We start from the raw sequence: 15,680 nt of genomic DNA, 5'->3' as shown, positions 1-15,680 counted from the left end.
ATAACGTTGGAGTCGGATGTAGTCCATTTTATTGTCCAGGGAGCAGACATTGGGGAGCAGAATGGACGGGAGAGCCGGCCGGCTAGGGTTTGCTTTGAGCCTGACACGGACTCCTGCCCGTTTGCCTCGCTTCTGCTTCCTCGCACATCGCTTTCGACGTCTCCATCTCCGGCTCCCAGCATCAGGCAAGTCCGAGGATTGTAGGCCCGTCCCCCTCAGCAAGCCGACGTCGCGTAATTCAGCCAGCAGATCTTTGTGGAGGTTTGTTTTTGGACGATCTCTGTATTGTAGTAGTATCTGGCGATGGTAGATAGTCGCTCTGTTATCCATGTGCCCTAATCGAAAATTGTGTATCAAACTTAAAATAGAAAATTAAATTAAAGTGACACCAGGTCTGAAAGGCCGCTGCTGCCGTGCCGCGCCGCCTCATTAGCAAGAATTAGAAAGGAAGATTGAATAAGTTAGGACTTTATTCTTTAGAAAGTAGAAGATTGAGAGGAGATTTGATAGAGATATACAAAATTATGAGGGGTTTAGATCGGGTAAATGCAAGCAGGTTTTTTCCACTGAGGTTGGGTAGGACTACAACCAGAGGTCATGGGTTAAGGGTGAAAGGTGAGAAGTTTAAGGGGAACACGAGGGAAAACTTCTTCATGCAGAGGGTTGAGAAAGTGAGGAATGAACTTCCAGCACAAGTGGTGCATGCGAGCGCGATTTCAATGTTTGAGAAGTTTAGATAGGTACATGGATGGTAGGGGTATGGAAGGCTATGGTCCCTGTGCAGGTCAATGGGAGTAGGCAATTTAAATAGTTTTGGAATGGACTAGATGAGCCGATTGGCCTGTTTCTGTGCTGTACTTCACTATGACTCTATGGTCTATGTGCTGGGGGCTCTCTATAGGTGTCTCCACTCTTCGGCAGCGATATAGAGTGCCCACAACCAACGTTCCCAGGAATGAAGTATCTGGCTTCCACTCAATTTATGCCTCATCATCTTGTCATCTCTCACCCCCCTTCACCTCAGAGAGAAAAGCCCTAGCTCGCTCAACCTATCCTCATAAGACATGCTCTCTAATCCAGGCAGCACCCTGGTAAATCTCCACTGCACCCTCTCTAAAGCTTCCACATCCTTCCTTTCATGAGGTGACCAGAACTGTGCACAATGCCTCGAGTGTGGTCTAACCAGGGCTTTATATAACTGTGACATTACCCTACAATAATGAGATTTGCTGAGGAGCAATTTAGAAGGAAGCTGACAGAGAGAGAAAGGATATTGACTCTGGAAGAAGTTTCATGAACAAAGCCTTTGCTGATGATGTAAGTTGATGATTGTCAGCATCTAATGTTTGATTTGGGTGAAGTTTTGTTATTTTTTCTTGTAGTTTAACTTCCTTATGCTCGCTTGCATTTTTATATAATAAGGCATAGCGGAAGAATTAGGCCATTTGGCCCATCGAGTCTACTCCGCCATTCCATCATAACTGACTTATTATCCCTCTCAACTCCATCCTCCCATCTTCTCCCCATAACCTTTGACACCCTGACTAATCAAGAACAATCGACCTTCGCTTTAAATTTACCCAATGATTTGGCCTCGATGGCTGTCTGTGGCAATGAGTTCCACAGACTATCCACCCTCCGGCTAAAGAAATCTCTCCTCATCTCTTTTCTAAAGGGACATCCTTGTGTTCTGAGGTTGTCTGCTGGTCCTAGACTTCCCCCGCTATGGGAAACATCCTCTCCATGTCCATTCTATATTCAATATTCAATGAAATCTTCCTTCATTCTCTAAACTCCAGCAAGTACAGACTCAAACGCTTCTCATGCATTAACCCTTTCATTCCCAGGACCATTCTTGTGAACCCCCTCCAGATCCTGTCCAATGCCAACACATCCTTTCATAGATAAGGGGTCCAAAACTGCTCTCAGTTGGTGCAGCCTGACCAAAGCCTTGTAAAACCTCAGCATGACATCGTTTTCTGTTATCTCGAGTTTGCGGATAAATGTGTTTCTTTTCCTCTCTCTGTTTTCTCAGCTCCTCTTTCTCGTTCATTTCCGCTCTTGATAAAACAATCAAAAGCAATACATTTTATGCCTCATTCTTAACTTTCAAAGGACATTTTGGATCACAAAAGTGTCAGGATCCAGTACTTAGAAGGTGAGTAAGAGATTTGCGGTGAGGATTGAAAGCCTGATGCTGAATGTGATGACGGTAGAGGGAAGAAGGCTACTCACAGTCAGAGTAAAGAGCACGGGCCCAACAAAGGCCCAGATGACGCTGCTCTCTATGTTTAGCCAGCAATGACTGTCCGCCATGTATCCATCGCCGGTAGTTGCTATGGTGATGACCACAATAAAAACTGGGAATCCTGAAAGGAAAAATGTGGAAATTCTTTTCCTGTTTCTCAGTGACAATCGCTCCTCTTGCTTATTTCTTATGCAGATACAGGAAATGAATTTCATTCAGTTAGTTTCCCTTATATAGGCCTTTTCTCTTGCAGTAATTGCTAAGGATTTATTTGTTCAAAATTGTTAGACCATGTAACTAATGCTCTTACTATTTAACATTAGATACAATATTGATGGCACAGTAATAAGTGTAATCGACCAAGTCTCAGAAGCTGTGAATTCAGCTCCATCGTGGGCACTAGCCTCCCCACAGTCGAGGACATCTTCAAAAGGTGATGCCTCAAAAAGGTATCATCCATCAGTAAGGACCCCCATCACCCAGGGCATGCCCTTTTCTCATTGCTACTATTGGGGAGGAGGTACAGTTCAAAGTTCAAAGGTCAGAGTACATTTATTATCAAAGTATGTATACTATATACAACCTTGAGATTCGATTCTTTACAGGCAGCCACAAAACAAAGAAACCCAATAGAACCCATTAAAAAAGACCTTCAAACACCCGATGTGCAAAAAGAACAAATCCGGCAAACAATAAAAAGTACGCAATACAGGAGCCTGAAGGCTCACACTCAGTGATTCAGGAACAGCTTCTTCCCCTCTGCCATCCGACTGAGAATGGACAATGAACCCATGTACACTATCTCAATATTACTTTCCTTATTTTTTTCTCTTATTGTACTACCGATTTATTTTAATTCACATATAGTATATAAATTGCAATTTATAGGTCTTCTTCAGATCACAACACCACTTCATCTTTTTCTAAGGCCACTCACTCAAATGTGTCACTCTTAGCCGTACCTGCTCAGGGTTCTATTTCGGCATGGATGTCCAGAATAGCCAGATCACCTTATCGTAATGTCCTGCTGCCACAAAACAATATACCACGACAATGCCAGTGATATTAAACCTGTTTCTGATTCTAATCATCCACTCCACCCTACTCTCTGTTCACAGGGAAGTTATACTGACAACAGTCACCTACATGCTTAAAGATGTTGAATCTTTCAGATCTGAAGGACATTTACCACAATTACTCGCTCTTCATTTCTTGTCTTTCCTGTTTTCTTGATTTACTGTTGACCACCTCCTGATCCATTATTAATTCTTGTACATCATCTCCTCCTCTCTCTTGTCTCAGTGTTCTCATTCTCCCTCTTTGGCCTTAGTATTCTCTCTTTCCCTTATTTTCTTTCTCTCTGTGTCTGTCTCTTTCGTTCTCTTTCTCTGAGGGTCTGAGGCTCAGGACCCACACCACCACGTTCAGGAACAGTTATAACCTTTCAACCAACAGGCTCCTGAACCAGAGTGGATGACTTCACTCGCCTCAACACTGAACTGATTTCACAACCTAGAGACTCACGTTCAAGGACTCTACAACTCATGTTCTTGATATTCATTTAGTTATTTATTAATTATCCACCTATTTATTTATTTGTTTGTTTATTATTATTTTTGTTTTATTGTTTTCAATTGCATGATTTGTTGTCTTTTGCACATTGGTTGTTTGGCCTTTGTTGTGTGCAGTTTTTAATTGATTTTACAGTGTTTCTTTGTATTTACTGTAAATGTCTGCAAGAAAATGAATCTCATACTGCCCTGACATATCTCTCTCTCCTCCTCCCTCTTCCCCTCTCTCTCCCCCTCCCTCTTCCCCTCTCTCTCCCCCTCCCTCTCTTTCTCTTTCTCTCCATTTTTTTTTCTCTCTCTGTTTCAAACTCGGTGTCTCTGTCTCCACACTTCTGTCTGGCTGTCTCAAGAGGACTTGGACTGACATGTCAAACTGGGAAAGTGGCCACCTGGAGCTCTTGCCTTTTGTGGTGGACAGAGTGAAGGTGCTCTCCAAGTCGTCCTCCAGTCTGCGCTGGGTCTCACCGACATAGAGGTGGCTGCCCTGGAGCACTGGGTACAATAGAAGACCCTGACAAAGAACGGCATAAATCTAAGTGATGATGGTTGAAGGAGTTTAGATGATTCATGCTTTAAGTCACCTTGACCCATATTCTGCCCGGCCCAAACCTCACTAAAACTTCAACCAGGATGCTGCCACGCCTGTCACCTGTGAGGGCGGTGTGTGACAAGGAAAGAGAATTACTTTACCCCAGCCAATCAGGTAGTAGTACTTGACCCTCTTGTCTTCACTCATGTTGACGGTGACGACCTTGCTCCAGAGGAGGATCCCTTCCACCAGCATCCAGCTGAAGGCTGCCATGAAGAACAGGTGAAGGAGAACAGTCACCACCCAGCACGCCACCTAGGGGGAGGCCAGAGAAGAGGAGGCACGTCACCAAGGCACCCAAAGCTGGAGTCACCCATTACTATCACTGGAAGCTGAAGCCTTGGGACCCACACCACCTGGTTCAGGGACAGTTATTATCCTACAACCATCAGGCTCCTTAACCAGCATGGACAACTGCACTCACCTCAACACTGAAATGGTTCCCCAACCTACAGACTCACTTTCAAGGATTAATATTCTCAGTGTTAATTTTTTTTGCACAATTTGTCCCCTTTTCTACATTGGTTGTCTATCTTGGTTTATGTACAGTTTTCCATAAATTGTGTTCTTGTTTTTATCTTCCTGTAAATGCCTGCAAGAAACTGAATCAGTGGCACCAACACAGCCTGCCCTCAATTTAATAACCCTAACTTGTACATCTTTGGACTGTGGGAGGAAACGGAGCACCTGACGGACACCCACATGGTCATGGGGAGAACGTGCAAATGCCTTATAGTGGCGGGAATTGAACGCCAATCAAGATCAGTTGCTCTGTAAAGCATTGTGCTGGCTGCTACACAACTGTGTGCCTGGAAAGCTCTGCCGGGAGGGGAGGTGGTGGAAGTGGATAAGGTAGTGATGTTTACGAGGCATTTAAACAGGCTGGTGCACAGGCAGGAAATGGGGGGGAGGGGTATCGGATCAAGTACAAATTGATAGTAAACGTTGACAGTATAGTTGGTGTGAACATTCTAGGCTGAAAGTCCTGTTGTTTGCTGTACAGTGATCTATAATTACAGCATCAACTTCAGCCTGCGGTTCCTATTCCCTTCTCACTCTTTACTGTAACTGTAGTTCCTCCCAAACCAGAAAGATTTATTGCGTGATCAACGGGTAATTTTCAGTTCTTCTCTACTACCCGATGCGTCCTGGCCGATTCGCTTGTCAGTAACAAGGCTTGAGCTGCGATGAGAGCACTGATGAGGTTTTTGTGGACTGTGGTTCGGTCTGATTTTGGAACCCTGCAAGATAATAAAATCTCGTAAGCAGGTCTGTAAGTGACCGAAAATGATGGCTGCACTCACAGTGAAAACTGAAAAACACCTTGTGTTGCTTACACAATCCTGGGTAACATTGATTAACTGTTAATTGTCATTTTAATTATTCATTTAGACCAATAAACATAGGAACAGAATGAAGTCATTTGGACCATGCAGTCTGCTCCACCAATCAATCATGGCTGATTTATTTTCCCTCTCAAATCTGAGGAAGCATTGCTCTCAATGGCGCTAACCAGGGGTACAAGCCAATGAAGATCACTCAGCTATGTGATTGGCCAGGACTCAGCAGACCCTAGCAGTCAACAAGTCAGCAACCAATCAGTACAATGAGCTGGATAAATACTCAATTGTGCACTGATGATGTCAGCTTGACTGGTGACGAAATGTTTGCGACCCAACCTCCAAGCTTGGCAAACAACCCTATAAACAAGGAGTTAACACTCTTCACAATTCTTGCAGAGATCCTATTGACAGAAGAGATTCTGCAGATGCTGGAAATAGACAGTAGACAGTAGGTGCAGGAGTGGGCCATTCGGCCCTTCTAGCCAGCACCACCATTCACTGTGATCATGGCTGATCATACACAATCAGTACCCAGTTCCTGCCCTCTCCCCATATCCCTTGACCCCGCTATCTATAAGAGCTCTATCTAACTCTGTCTTGAATGCATTCAGAGACTTGGCCTCCACTGCCTTCTGGGGCAGAGCATTCCACATATCCACCACTCTCTGGGTGAAAAAGTTTTTCCGCATCTCTGTTCTAAATGGCCTACCCCTTATTCTTAAACTCTGGCCTCTAGTTCTGGACTCACCCATCAGCGGGAACATGCTTGCTGCCTCCAGCATGTCCAATCCCTTAATAATCTTATATGTTTCAATCAGATCCCCTCTCATCCTTCTAAATTCCAGTGTATACAAGCCCAGTCGCTCCAATCTTTCAACATATGACAGTCCCGCCATTCCAGGAATTAACCTTGTGAACCTACGCTGTACTCCCTCAATAACAAGAATGTCCTTCCTCAAATTTGGAGACCAAAACTGCACACAATACTCCAGGTGTGGTCTCACCAGGGCCCTGTACAGCTGCAGAAGGACCTCTTTACTCCTATACTCAATTCCTCTTGTTATAAAGGCCAGCATGCCATTAGTTTTCTTCACTGCCTGCTGTACCTGCATGCTTGCTTTCATTGACTGATGTACAAGAACACCTAGATCTTGTTGTACTTCCCCTTTTCATAACTTGACTCCATTTAGATAGTAATCTGCCTTCCTGTTCTTGCCACCAAAGTGGATAACCTCACATTTATCCACATTAAACTGCATCTGCCATACATTTGCCCACTCACCCAACCTGTCCAAGTCACCCTGCATTCTCATAACATCCTCCTGACATTTCACACTGCCACCCAGCTTTGTGTCATCAGCAAATTTGCTAATGTTACTTTTAATCCCTTCATCTAAATCATTAATGTATATTGTAAACAGCTGCGGTCCCAGCACCGAACCTTGCGGTAACCCCACTGGTCACAGCCTGCCATTCCGAAAGGGACCCGTTAATCGCTACTCTTTGTTTCCTGTCAGCCAACCAATTTTCAATCCATGTCAGTACTTTGCCCCCAATACCATGTGCCCTAATTTTGCCCACTAATCTCCTATGTGGGACTTTATCAAAAGCTTTCTGGAAGTCCAGGTACACTACATCCACTGGATCTCCCTTGTCCATTTTCATAGTTACATCCTCAAAAAACTCCAGAACATTAGTCAAGCATGATTTTCCCTTCATAAATCCATGCTGACTCAGACTGATCCTTCTACTGCTATCCAAATGTGTCGTAATTTCCTCTTTTATAATTGACTCCAGCATCTTTCCCACCACTGACGTCAGGCTAACTGGTCTATAATTCCCTGTTTTCTCTCTCCCTCCTTTCTTGAAAAGTGGGACAACATTAGCCACCCTCCAATCAGCAGGAAATGTTCCTGAATCTATAGAACATTGGAAAATGATTACCAATGCATCCACAATTTCTAAAGTCACCTCTTTAAGTACCCTGGGATGCAGACCATAAGGACTTATCAGCCTTCAGACTCAACAGTCTATCCAACACCGTTTCTTGCCTAATATAAATTTCCTTCAGTTCATCCTTTACCCTAGTTCCTTTGGCCACTATTACATCTGGGAGATTGTTTGTGTCTTCCCTAGTGAAGACAGATCCAAAGTACCTGTTCAACTCGTCTGCCATTTCCTTGTTCCCCATAATAAATACACCTGTTTCTGTCTTCAATGGCCCAATTTTGGTCTTAACTATTTTTTTGCTATTCACATACCTAAAGAAGCTTTTACTATCCTCCTTTATATTCTTGGCTAGTTTACCTTCGTACCTCATTTTTTCTTGGCTTATTGCCTTTTTTGTTATCTTCTGTTACTCTTTAAAAGCTTCCCAGTCCTCCGGTTTCCCGCTCATCTTTGGTATGTTATACTTCTTCTCTTTTATTTTTATACTGCCCTTTACTTCCCTCGTCAGCCAAGGCCGCCCCTTACTCCCCTTAGGATCTTTCTTCCTCTTTGGAATGAACCGATCCTGCACCTTCTGCATTATTCCCAGAAATACCTGCCATTGTTGTTCCACTGTCTTCCCTGCTAGGGTATTGTTCCATTGAACTTTGGCCAGCTCCTCCCTCATAGCTCCATAGTTCCCTTTGTTCAGCTGTAATACTGACACATCCGATTTTCCCTTCTCCTTCTCAAATTGTAGGTTAAAACATATCATATTATGTCCATCAACTCCTCTTTGAATATTTCTTGAGTACAAGCTGGCAGCTGATAGGTGGAGCCAGCTGAGAGGGAAGGTGGGTGAGTGGGGAAGGGGTGAAGCAAGAAGCTGGGAGGTGATTGGTGGAAAAGGTAAAGGTCTGAAAAAAAAGGAATCTGATAGGAGAGGAGAATGGACCTCACGGGAGAAAGGGAAGGGGGGGCACCAAAGGGAGATGATAGGCAGGTGAGGGGAAGAGTGGAGTCAGAATGGGGAATGAAAAAGACGAAAGGAGTAATGGAGTGGCCCCACTGAATTAATATAACACCAGGGCTAGCAATCATTAGGAGCCCATCAGTTTTCCATACAATGGGTAATGGCAGCTGGTGTGTGTGTGTTAATGAAGGACCCAGAAATAAAGACTAATTAACAGAATGTTGGTTACCAACCTCCCCAGAGGTGCTCCCTGAAGCATTGCAGGAGCTGCCAGTCTGCATTGAACTCAACTGGGACTGCCTTAGGGACTCCAGCTCTGGATTTTCCCTCAGGATTTCCTCCCAAAGCCTTCCCCATGAGTGGGTATAGCCACGGGGCAGCAGAGGTTTGAGATCAGAGTTCTCCTTCTCCTAGAAGAGCTGCCAATTGTGGCTGGTTTTAAGGCGCCAGTAACCAGCCTTTGGCCCTTCTCATGTTGGTAGAAACAGTTCTGTGGGCTTAGTAGCTAAGCCACACGTGAAGGCCAGGAGCTGGACTTGGTTGTCAGAGGCTATTTGAGATGTGTGCCATTGGGAGCATTTAATAGGTAGTGGAAGCTTATCCTCATTACTGCTCCCGGCAATGACAACCGTAAAGAACCAGTAATAAGGCATGTATAGCGCATGTAATTGCAACAGCAGTAAAATATACAGTCACAAGCAAATAATAATAAAAATAATATAGCCCAAGTCTCTGAGAGTCATGGCCTGTGGACTGATGGTGCATGGCACTGTACAATGGCTAAACGAAGGTGCACCAACAACAGAGCCACACTCACCCCAACACCGAGAACACAATCAGTGTGATCACCATAGCACAGAGAGACACAGAGCAGCCAGTCAGAGTTAACTTCATCAGCACGGCTTCCTCGTCTGGACTTCGCTGGAAATGAAAGCAAGTGGTGTTATTGGTCAGAATTACCAGGGACACGTCATGATGGGCAGGTGAGGAGAAGAGAAGGGGTAACAGGGGCAGCCAGAGTACAAAATGGAAAAGGTCGAAAGGGCGGGGGGGGGGGCATAATTGGCTGATCTGATGTCACAACTACAGCGCCAGCACAAACAGCAACAGGGATCTGAACTGGAAATTCCATCAACAAAGGTTTGATCTGAGAAGAAATAAAGAGGTGGTGACTCTTGTAACAAGGGGGCATGGCAGCATAACGCTTTACAGCACCGGAGATTGGAAGATCACGTTTCACTCCCTGCCGCTGTCTGTAAGGAGTTTGTACGCTCTCCCTGTGACCGCGTAGGTTTCCTCTGGGTGCTCCAGTTTCCTCCCACAGTCCAAAGAAATAGGGGCTAGGGTTAGTGAGTTAGCGTAAGCACCCAGGGAGAAGTTACAAACTCCTCACAGACAGCAGTGGGAATCGAACCCTGGTCTTAGAGCTGGCTCTGTAAAGCCATTGCACTAACTGCTCCGTTACCATGACACCGGGTGACACAAAGGGTTTTTAACAATCCCAAAACCTGCGCAAGCATTCACGTGGTGAAATAATGTTATAAGTAAAAAGGAACAGTGATTTTGGATTTTACCTTGATTTCGTAAAGCTGGAAAAGCAAAGCGAAGTTGGTGGTGTGATTGCAGAAGCAGGCTGTAGATTGCTGATCAGACTGGACAACGCTGCAGCCATTTGTGGACCAGCTCCCTCCACTCTCGGGCCTGGGGGCACACAGGTCATTAAATTGGCAGGAGTTGACCACCACCAGAGAGGCTGATCAACATCTCCACCCCCAACACCACTAGTTTGTCATTTCCTGTCAGAGTCACCTTATGTACAGACACTCCTGAGACTAGCATCACCTTATGGACATACAGCCTAGGTATAGAAGCTATGTTATTTATTTATATTTATTGGTTTTTTTTTATTGTGTTCTTTATCTTGTGTTCTTTTTGTGCTGCAGCAGATCTGGAGTAACAATTATTTCATTCTCCTTTACTCCGGGCTCACCAATTTTGTTTGTGCTGACATCTGATCCCGATTCCCACCGACGTGGGACAGCCCAACATCCACGGTGTCACTCATCACTTGTCAACTTGGCCTTCAAGAGCGGAGCAGAGGCCTAGACTCAGGATGTCTTTCCACACCTGTGTGTTGGCTTATGCATTTCTGCCCATTGAGTCTGCTCCGCTATTCCATCATGGCTGATTTTTTTTCCCCTTAATCCCATTCTCCTGCCTTCTCCCCAGAACTGTTGATGCCCTGACCAATTAATCTCCACTTTAAATATACCCAGTGACTTGGCTTCCACAGCCATCTGCAACAATGAATTCTGCAGATTCATCAACCCACTGTTGGAAACATCCCCTCCATGTCCACTCTATCTAGGCCTTTCAATATTCAATAGGTTTCAATGAGATCCTCTCTCATTCTTCTAAAAATTGACATACTGAGTTAGACATCAGAGTTTATCTTTCTGGAAAGGAAGATGAAATGGAAAGTTAGGAACTTACAGGTGAGGGCATTAATCTCTGAGACATAGCACACTTTATTTCTAAGAGCTCAATAAATTCTCAGTCTGCCAGAGACACGGCCACAGTTGGTACCAGGCTTGCCTTGCTGAATTTGGGGTACTCACTTAAGGCTGAAGTCCCAGAAGGCGCAGAGAGAGTCAACACTTAGCAAAGGATCCGCCTGTTGAAGAAATCAACCGTGAGTGAGTAATGGAGGTCACTGTACTGAAGGCTGGACTCTCGATCACATTCAGTCCACAAGCTGTCAATTATGTCTCGCAAACTTGCGCCTTCTGTCTCCACACATTAGAAACCACAAGTCACCCTTCGTGCTGAAAACTTGCTCCTCAGATGCCTTTTAAATCTTTCTTCCCTCTCATCTTAAACCTACACCTTCTAGTTTTACACTCCACTGTGTGACCATCCATTATATCTCTGCCCCTAATCTTATCCGTAACTCTGGGATTAGTGTGGACAGGAAAAAGGCTGAGTTTGGGTGTAATTGCAGAAGGCTTTCTGTGCTGAATGACTTTACAATGATGCGTGTCTTTTAGCGACCCACTGGCATCAACGAAAGGTCACGCGTTAAATGCTGCTCTTACCTTTATACGGTGGAGCAGTCTGTAGTGTGTTGGGGCACTGACTTCCTGACGTCCCTGGTACACAGTGGACGAGATAACCGCAGATGCCACCTCTGTACCAATGTGTCTGGGTACGGCAAAGAAACACGATATTGGATTCAAAGTGTGAACAATTGTGGAGGTTAAATTATCTCAAATCTTCTCAAAAACGTGCACACGTTCACAGAGGGACTTGAGCGTCCAAGCACATTGTTCACTGAAGCAGTGTCACTTACAGACAGACCTCTACCTTTTCTACCCATCACCAGCCAGCTTTTCTCTTCATTCCCCCTCCCCCATCCGCCCACCTTCCCCCACACCTGGTCTCACCTGTCACCTGCCAGCTTGTACTCCTCCCCCTTCCCCACTTTCGTATTCTGGCTTCTTCCCCCTTCGTTTCCAGTCCTGACGGAGGGCCTCAGCCAAAAATCTCTCCATAGATGCAGCCTGGGCTGGTGGTGTAGTGGCATCTGCCCTGGACTTCAAAGCACGTGGACCCGGGTTTGAATCCAGACGGCTCCCTGCATCTTTCCATCTGTGATGGATCGAGCAACCCAGTCTCATAAAAAGTAGACAACTGCTACGAAATGGCCCAATGGCCCACAAGGCACAGACAGGAACAACGGTAGATGTTGCCTGACCTGGTGAAAAAGGCATTTAACATTCTGGCTTTCAGTCAGGGAATTCCACATAGGAATTGAGACACGTGCTGTGGCAATTCTATAAGTTGCCGATGAGTGTGCACTTGGAGTATAGTTTATCTCATTGTGATAGTATAGTTACAACTCCGCCATGGACAGTCCCAAACCCAGCTGCAAGGGGCGGATGGTTGGGCGTGGGGCTAACAACCCCATCCCATAAAAACCCAGAGCTGCAGAAACACCAACAGAAGCTGCGAAAACCTCATCCCTGGGAGAGGAAGGACTGTGGTGAATTGCTGCTGGCGCCTTTACTCTTGATGCGCTTAAGCCATCATCATCATCATTATGTGGCATGTTGTATGACATGGGTGTTCATGGTCTTTCCATGACCGTGATTGCTCCTGGAAGTTTTTTTTCTACAGAAGTGGTTTGCCATGGTCTTCTTCTGGGCAGTGTCTTTACAAGACGGGTGACCCCAGCCATTACCGATACTCTTCAGAGATTGCCTGCCTGGCGTCAGTGGTCGCATAACCAGGACTTGTGATCTGCACCAGCTGCTCGTACGACCATCCACCACCTGCTCCCATGGTTTCACGTGACCCTGATCGGGGGGCTAAGTAGATGCTACATCTTGCCCAAGGGTGACCTGCAGGCTAACAGGGAAGGAGCACCTTACACCTCCTTTGGTAGAGATGTATCTGCACCCCACCACCCTAAATGGGCATAAGTAAGATATCATAGTCAGAGGGAAGATGTGGTTAAATTGAAAAGAACGCAGAAAAAACTAATGAGGATTCTTCCAGGACTAGAGGGCCTGAGCGTAGAGGAGAGGTTGGCCAGGAAACATCTTTATTCCTTAAAATGCAGGACAGTGAGATGAGATCTTATAAAAATGTTAAAATTATGAGAAGCTTGGATAAGGTGGATCCTCTACGAGGACCACAACCTTCTTGTAAGGTTAGTAGGCTTGTGTGCCCCAATGACCCAGAGGGCAATGTTGGCTGGTGTCAGGGCCCTGTGCTTTGGCTTTTGGTAGGGTCACCCATGGATAGCAGGTCAAAGGGTAAAGGCCAGCATAAGAGTGGACCAGCCGTGCTCCAGGTTCGGGGGTTTAGCTCAAGGCTAACAACGCAGACTGATCAAAAAAACTGTTATGGAAATAGCAATGAAGAATCCTTGTTTATCTGTACACACTGGTATCATCAGACAGAAATGGAAGACCTTCATTGTTGCCCTAAATGCCAGAGGCATAATGGGCAGTAAGTTGAGGTAAGATAAGGGAATGGTAACCGTCTTCTCCCCAGAGGTAGGGGAGACCTCAATTAGAAAACAGAGATTTAAAAGGGACCTGAGGGGGGTGGCTATATTGAACGAACTGAGGGAGGGAAGGTGGTATTATTGCAGAGGCACTTGGATCAGTATATGAAGGGGTGGGGCTTGGAGGAATATGGGCCAATGCAGGAAATTGGGACCAGCTGGGTGTACCTTCCATAGATTCTGTCTGCACTTCACGCTGCCTCAGTAAAGCAGCCAACAAAATCGAAGACCCCACTCACTCCGAACATCTTTCTTCTGCTTCTCCCCCACCCCCCAAGGGCAGAAGGTACAAAAGCCTGTAATCACACGTCAGACTCAAGGACAGCTTCACCCCACCCACTGAACAGTTCTCTAGTATGATAGGATAACTCTTGACCTCAGACTACCTCATTGTGACCTTACACCATATTGCAGATCTGCACTGCCCTTCCTCTGTAACTGTAACACTTCGTTCTGCACTCTGTCAGGGCTTTCCCACGTACGAACTCTATACACTCCGTAATGAACTGATTTGCAAGACAGATTTTTCACTGTACATCAGTAATAAACCAATTTGCTAAATTTACCAAACACCCAAAAATTCTGCCTGTGTTATGCACCCTGGCTAATCAAAATAAAATTCACTATGACTCAGTCTCAGAAACTTCATGATAAGAATTTTGTTAAAGTAAACATGACCGATTCTGGAGATGTTGGAAATCCAGAGCAACACACACAGGAGATGCTGGAGGAACGCAGCAGGTCAGGGAGCATCTCTGGAAATGAGTAAACAGTCGACGTTTCAGGCCCAGACCCTTTATCAGGATTTCAGTTTTCTGTATAATTTATAATAGCTTAAATGAATAGGATCTGTAAATAATCTGCCTCCATAATGATCCTAACACACTGTGTTACAGCCCAGTTCTCAAGGTATGGTAGAATATAGTTTGGGGGGGGGGGGTGTTGCTGGAGGAAGGTTTTTACACAGGGAGTATTCAGTGCTTGAAACACGCTGCTGGGGTTGGGGTAAAGGCTGATAAATGACGGACATTTCAGAGACTCCCTGATGGTCACATTTACGAATGAAAGAAAAATGAGGGGCTTTGGGCTCTGTAGGAGGGAAGATCGTAAGACCATGAGACATTGGAGCAGAATTAGACCATCTGGCCCATCGAGTCTGCTCCGCCATTCCAAAGTGGCCACTTTGTTACCCCTCTCAACCCCCTTCTCCTGCCTTCTCCCCATAATCTTTGACATGTTTACTGATCAACCTTCGCCTTAAATACACCCAATGACCAGGCCTCCAAAGTTTCCTGTTGCAATGATTTCCACAGATTCACCACCCTCTCACTAAAGAAATCCCTCCTCTTCTTTGTTCTAAAAGGATGTCCCTCTATTCTGAGGCTGTGGTCTCTAGTCCTAGACTTGTCCACTATGGGAAACATCCTCTCCACATTAATCCTATCAAGGCCTTTCAATACTTGGTAGATTTCAATGAGATCACCCCTTATTCTTCTAAACTCCAGTGAGTACAGGCCAAGAGCTGTAAAATGCTCCTCATAGTTAACCCTTTCATTATAGAAATAATTTGTGTGAACCTCCTCTGACCCTTCTCCAATACCATTTCATCTTTTCTTAGATAAGGAGCCCAAAACGGCTCACAATACTCCAAGTGCGGTCTGACCAATGCCTTATAAAGCCTCCAGTGAGAGGCATATGCTGTGCTATACTGTTCTATGTTCTAAACATTCAAACCCAGATTCTGAAAGAAGTTTCATGCTTTGAGAATGTCAGCAGACATTACATTTATTGTCTGTTTATTCCGCTCTATAGACACTGCCTGACCCGTTAAGTGCCTCCAATCCAGCATTTTCTGTGCTTTGCTCGGATTTCCAGCATCTGCAGATTCTCTTGTGTTTATTATTTCCATTTTGCAGTTTATATTGGATAGTTTAGTGGCTAAGATGTTGAATTTTC

General features: G+C 45.2%; 1 protein-coding gene across 1 annotated transcript in view; it reads right to left on the bottom strand.

Moving 5' to 3' along the window:
• adgrd2 (adhesion G protein-coupled receptor D2) overlaps window positions 1-15,680 on the bottom strand; it is a 151,835-nt gene that overhangs the window by 94,147 nt on the left and 42,008 nt on the right. The window contains exons 12-18 of the mRNA XM_073052585.1: window positions 11,749-11,854; window positions 11,272-11,327; window positions 10,228-10,354; window positions 9,471-9,574; window positions 5,547-5,649; window positions 4,510-4,663; window positions 2,236-2,369 (exon numbers count right to left, since the gene is read on the bottom strand). Coding sequence (XP_072908686.1) covers window positions 2,236-2,369; window positions 4,510-4,663; window positions 5,547-5,649; window positions 9,471-9,574; window positions 10,228-10,354; window positions 11,272-11,327; window positions 11,749-11,854 — 784 coding nt within the window. The remainder of the gene's footprint in view (window positions 1-2,235; window positions 2,370-4,509; window positions 4,664-5,546; window positions 5,650-9,470; window positions 9,575-10,227; window positions 10,355-11,271; window positions 11,328-11,748; window positions 11,855-15,680) is intronic.

The sequence above is a fragment of the Hemitrygon akajei genome, chromosome 7 (assembly GCF_048418815.1).
Source record: "Hemitrygon akajei chromosome 7, sHemAka1.3, whole genome shotgun sequence".
Lineage (NCBI taxonomy): Eukaryota > Metazoa > Chordata > Chondrichthyes > Myliobatiformes > Dasyatidae > Hemitrygon > Hemitrygon akajei.
Note: the sequence above shows the minus strand (reverse complement) of the source record. Positions and strands in the feature narration are given on the sequence as shown.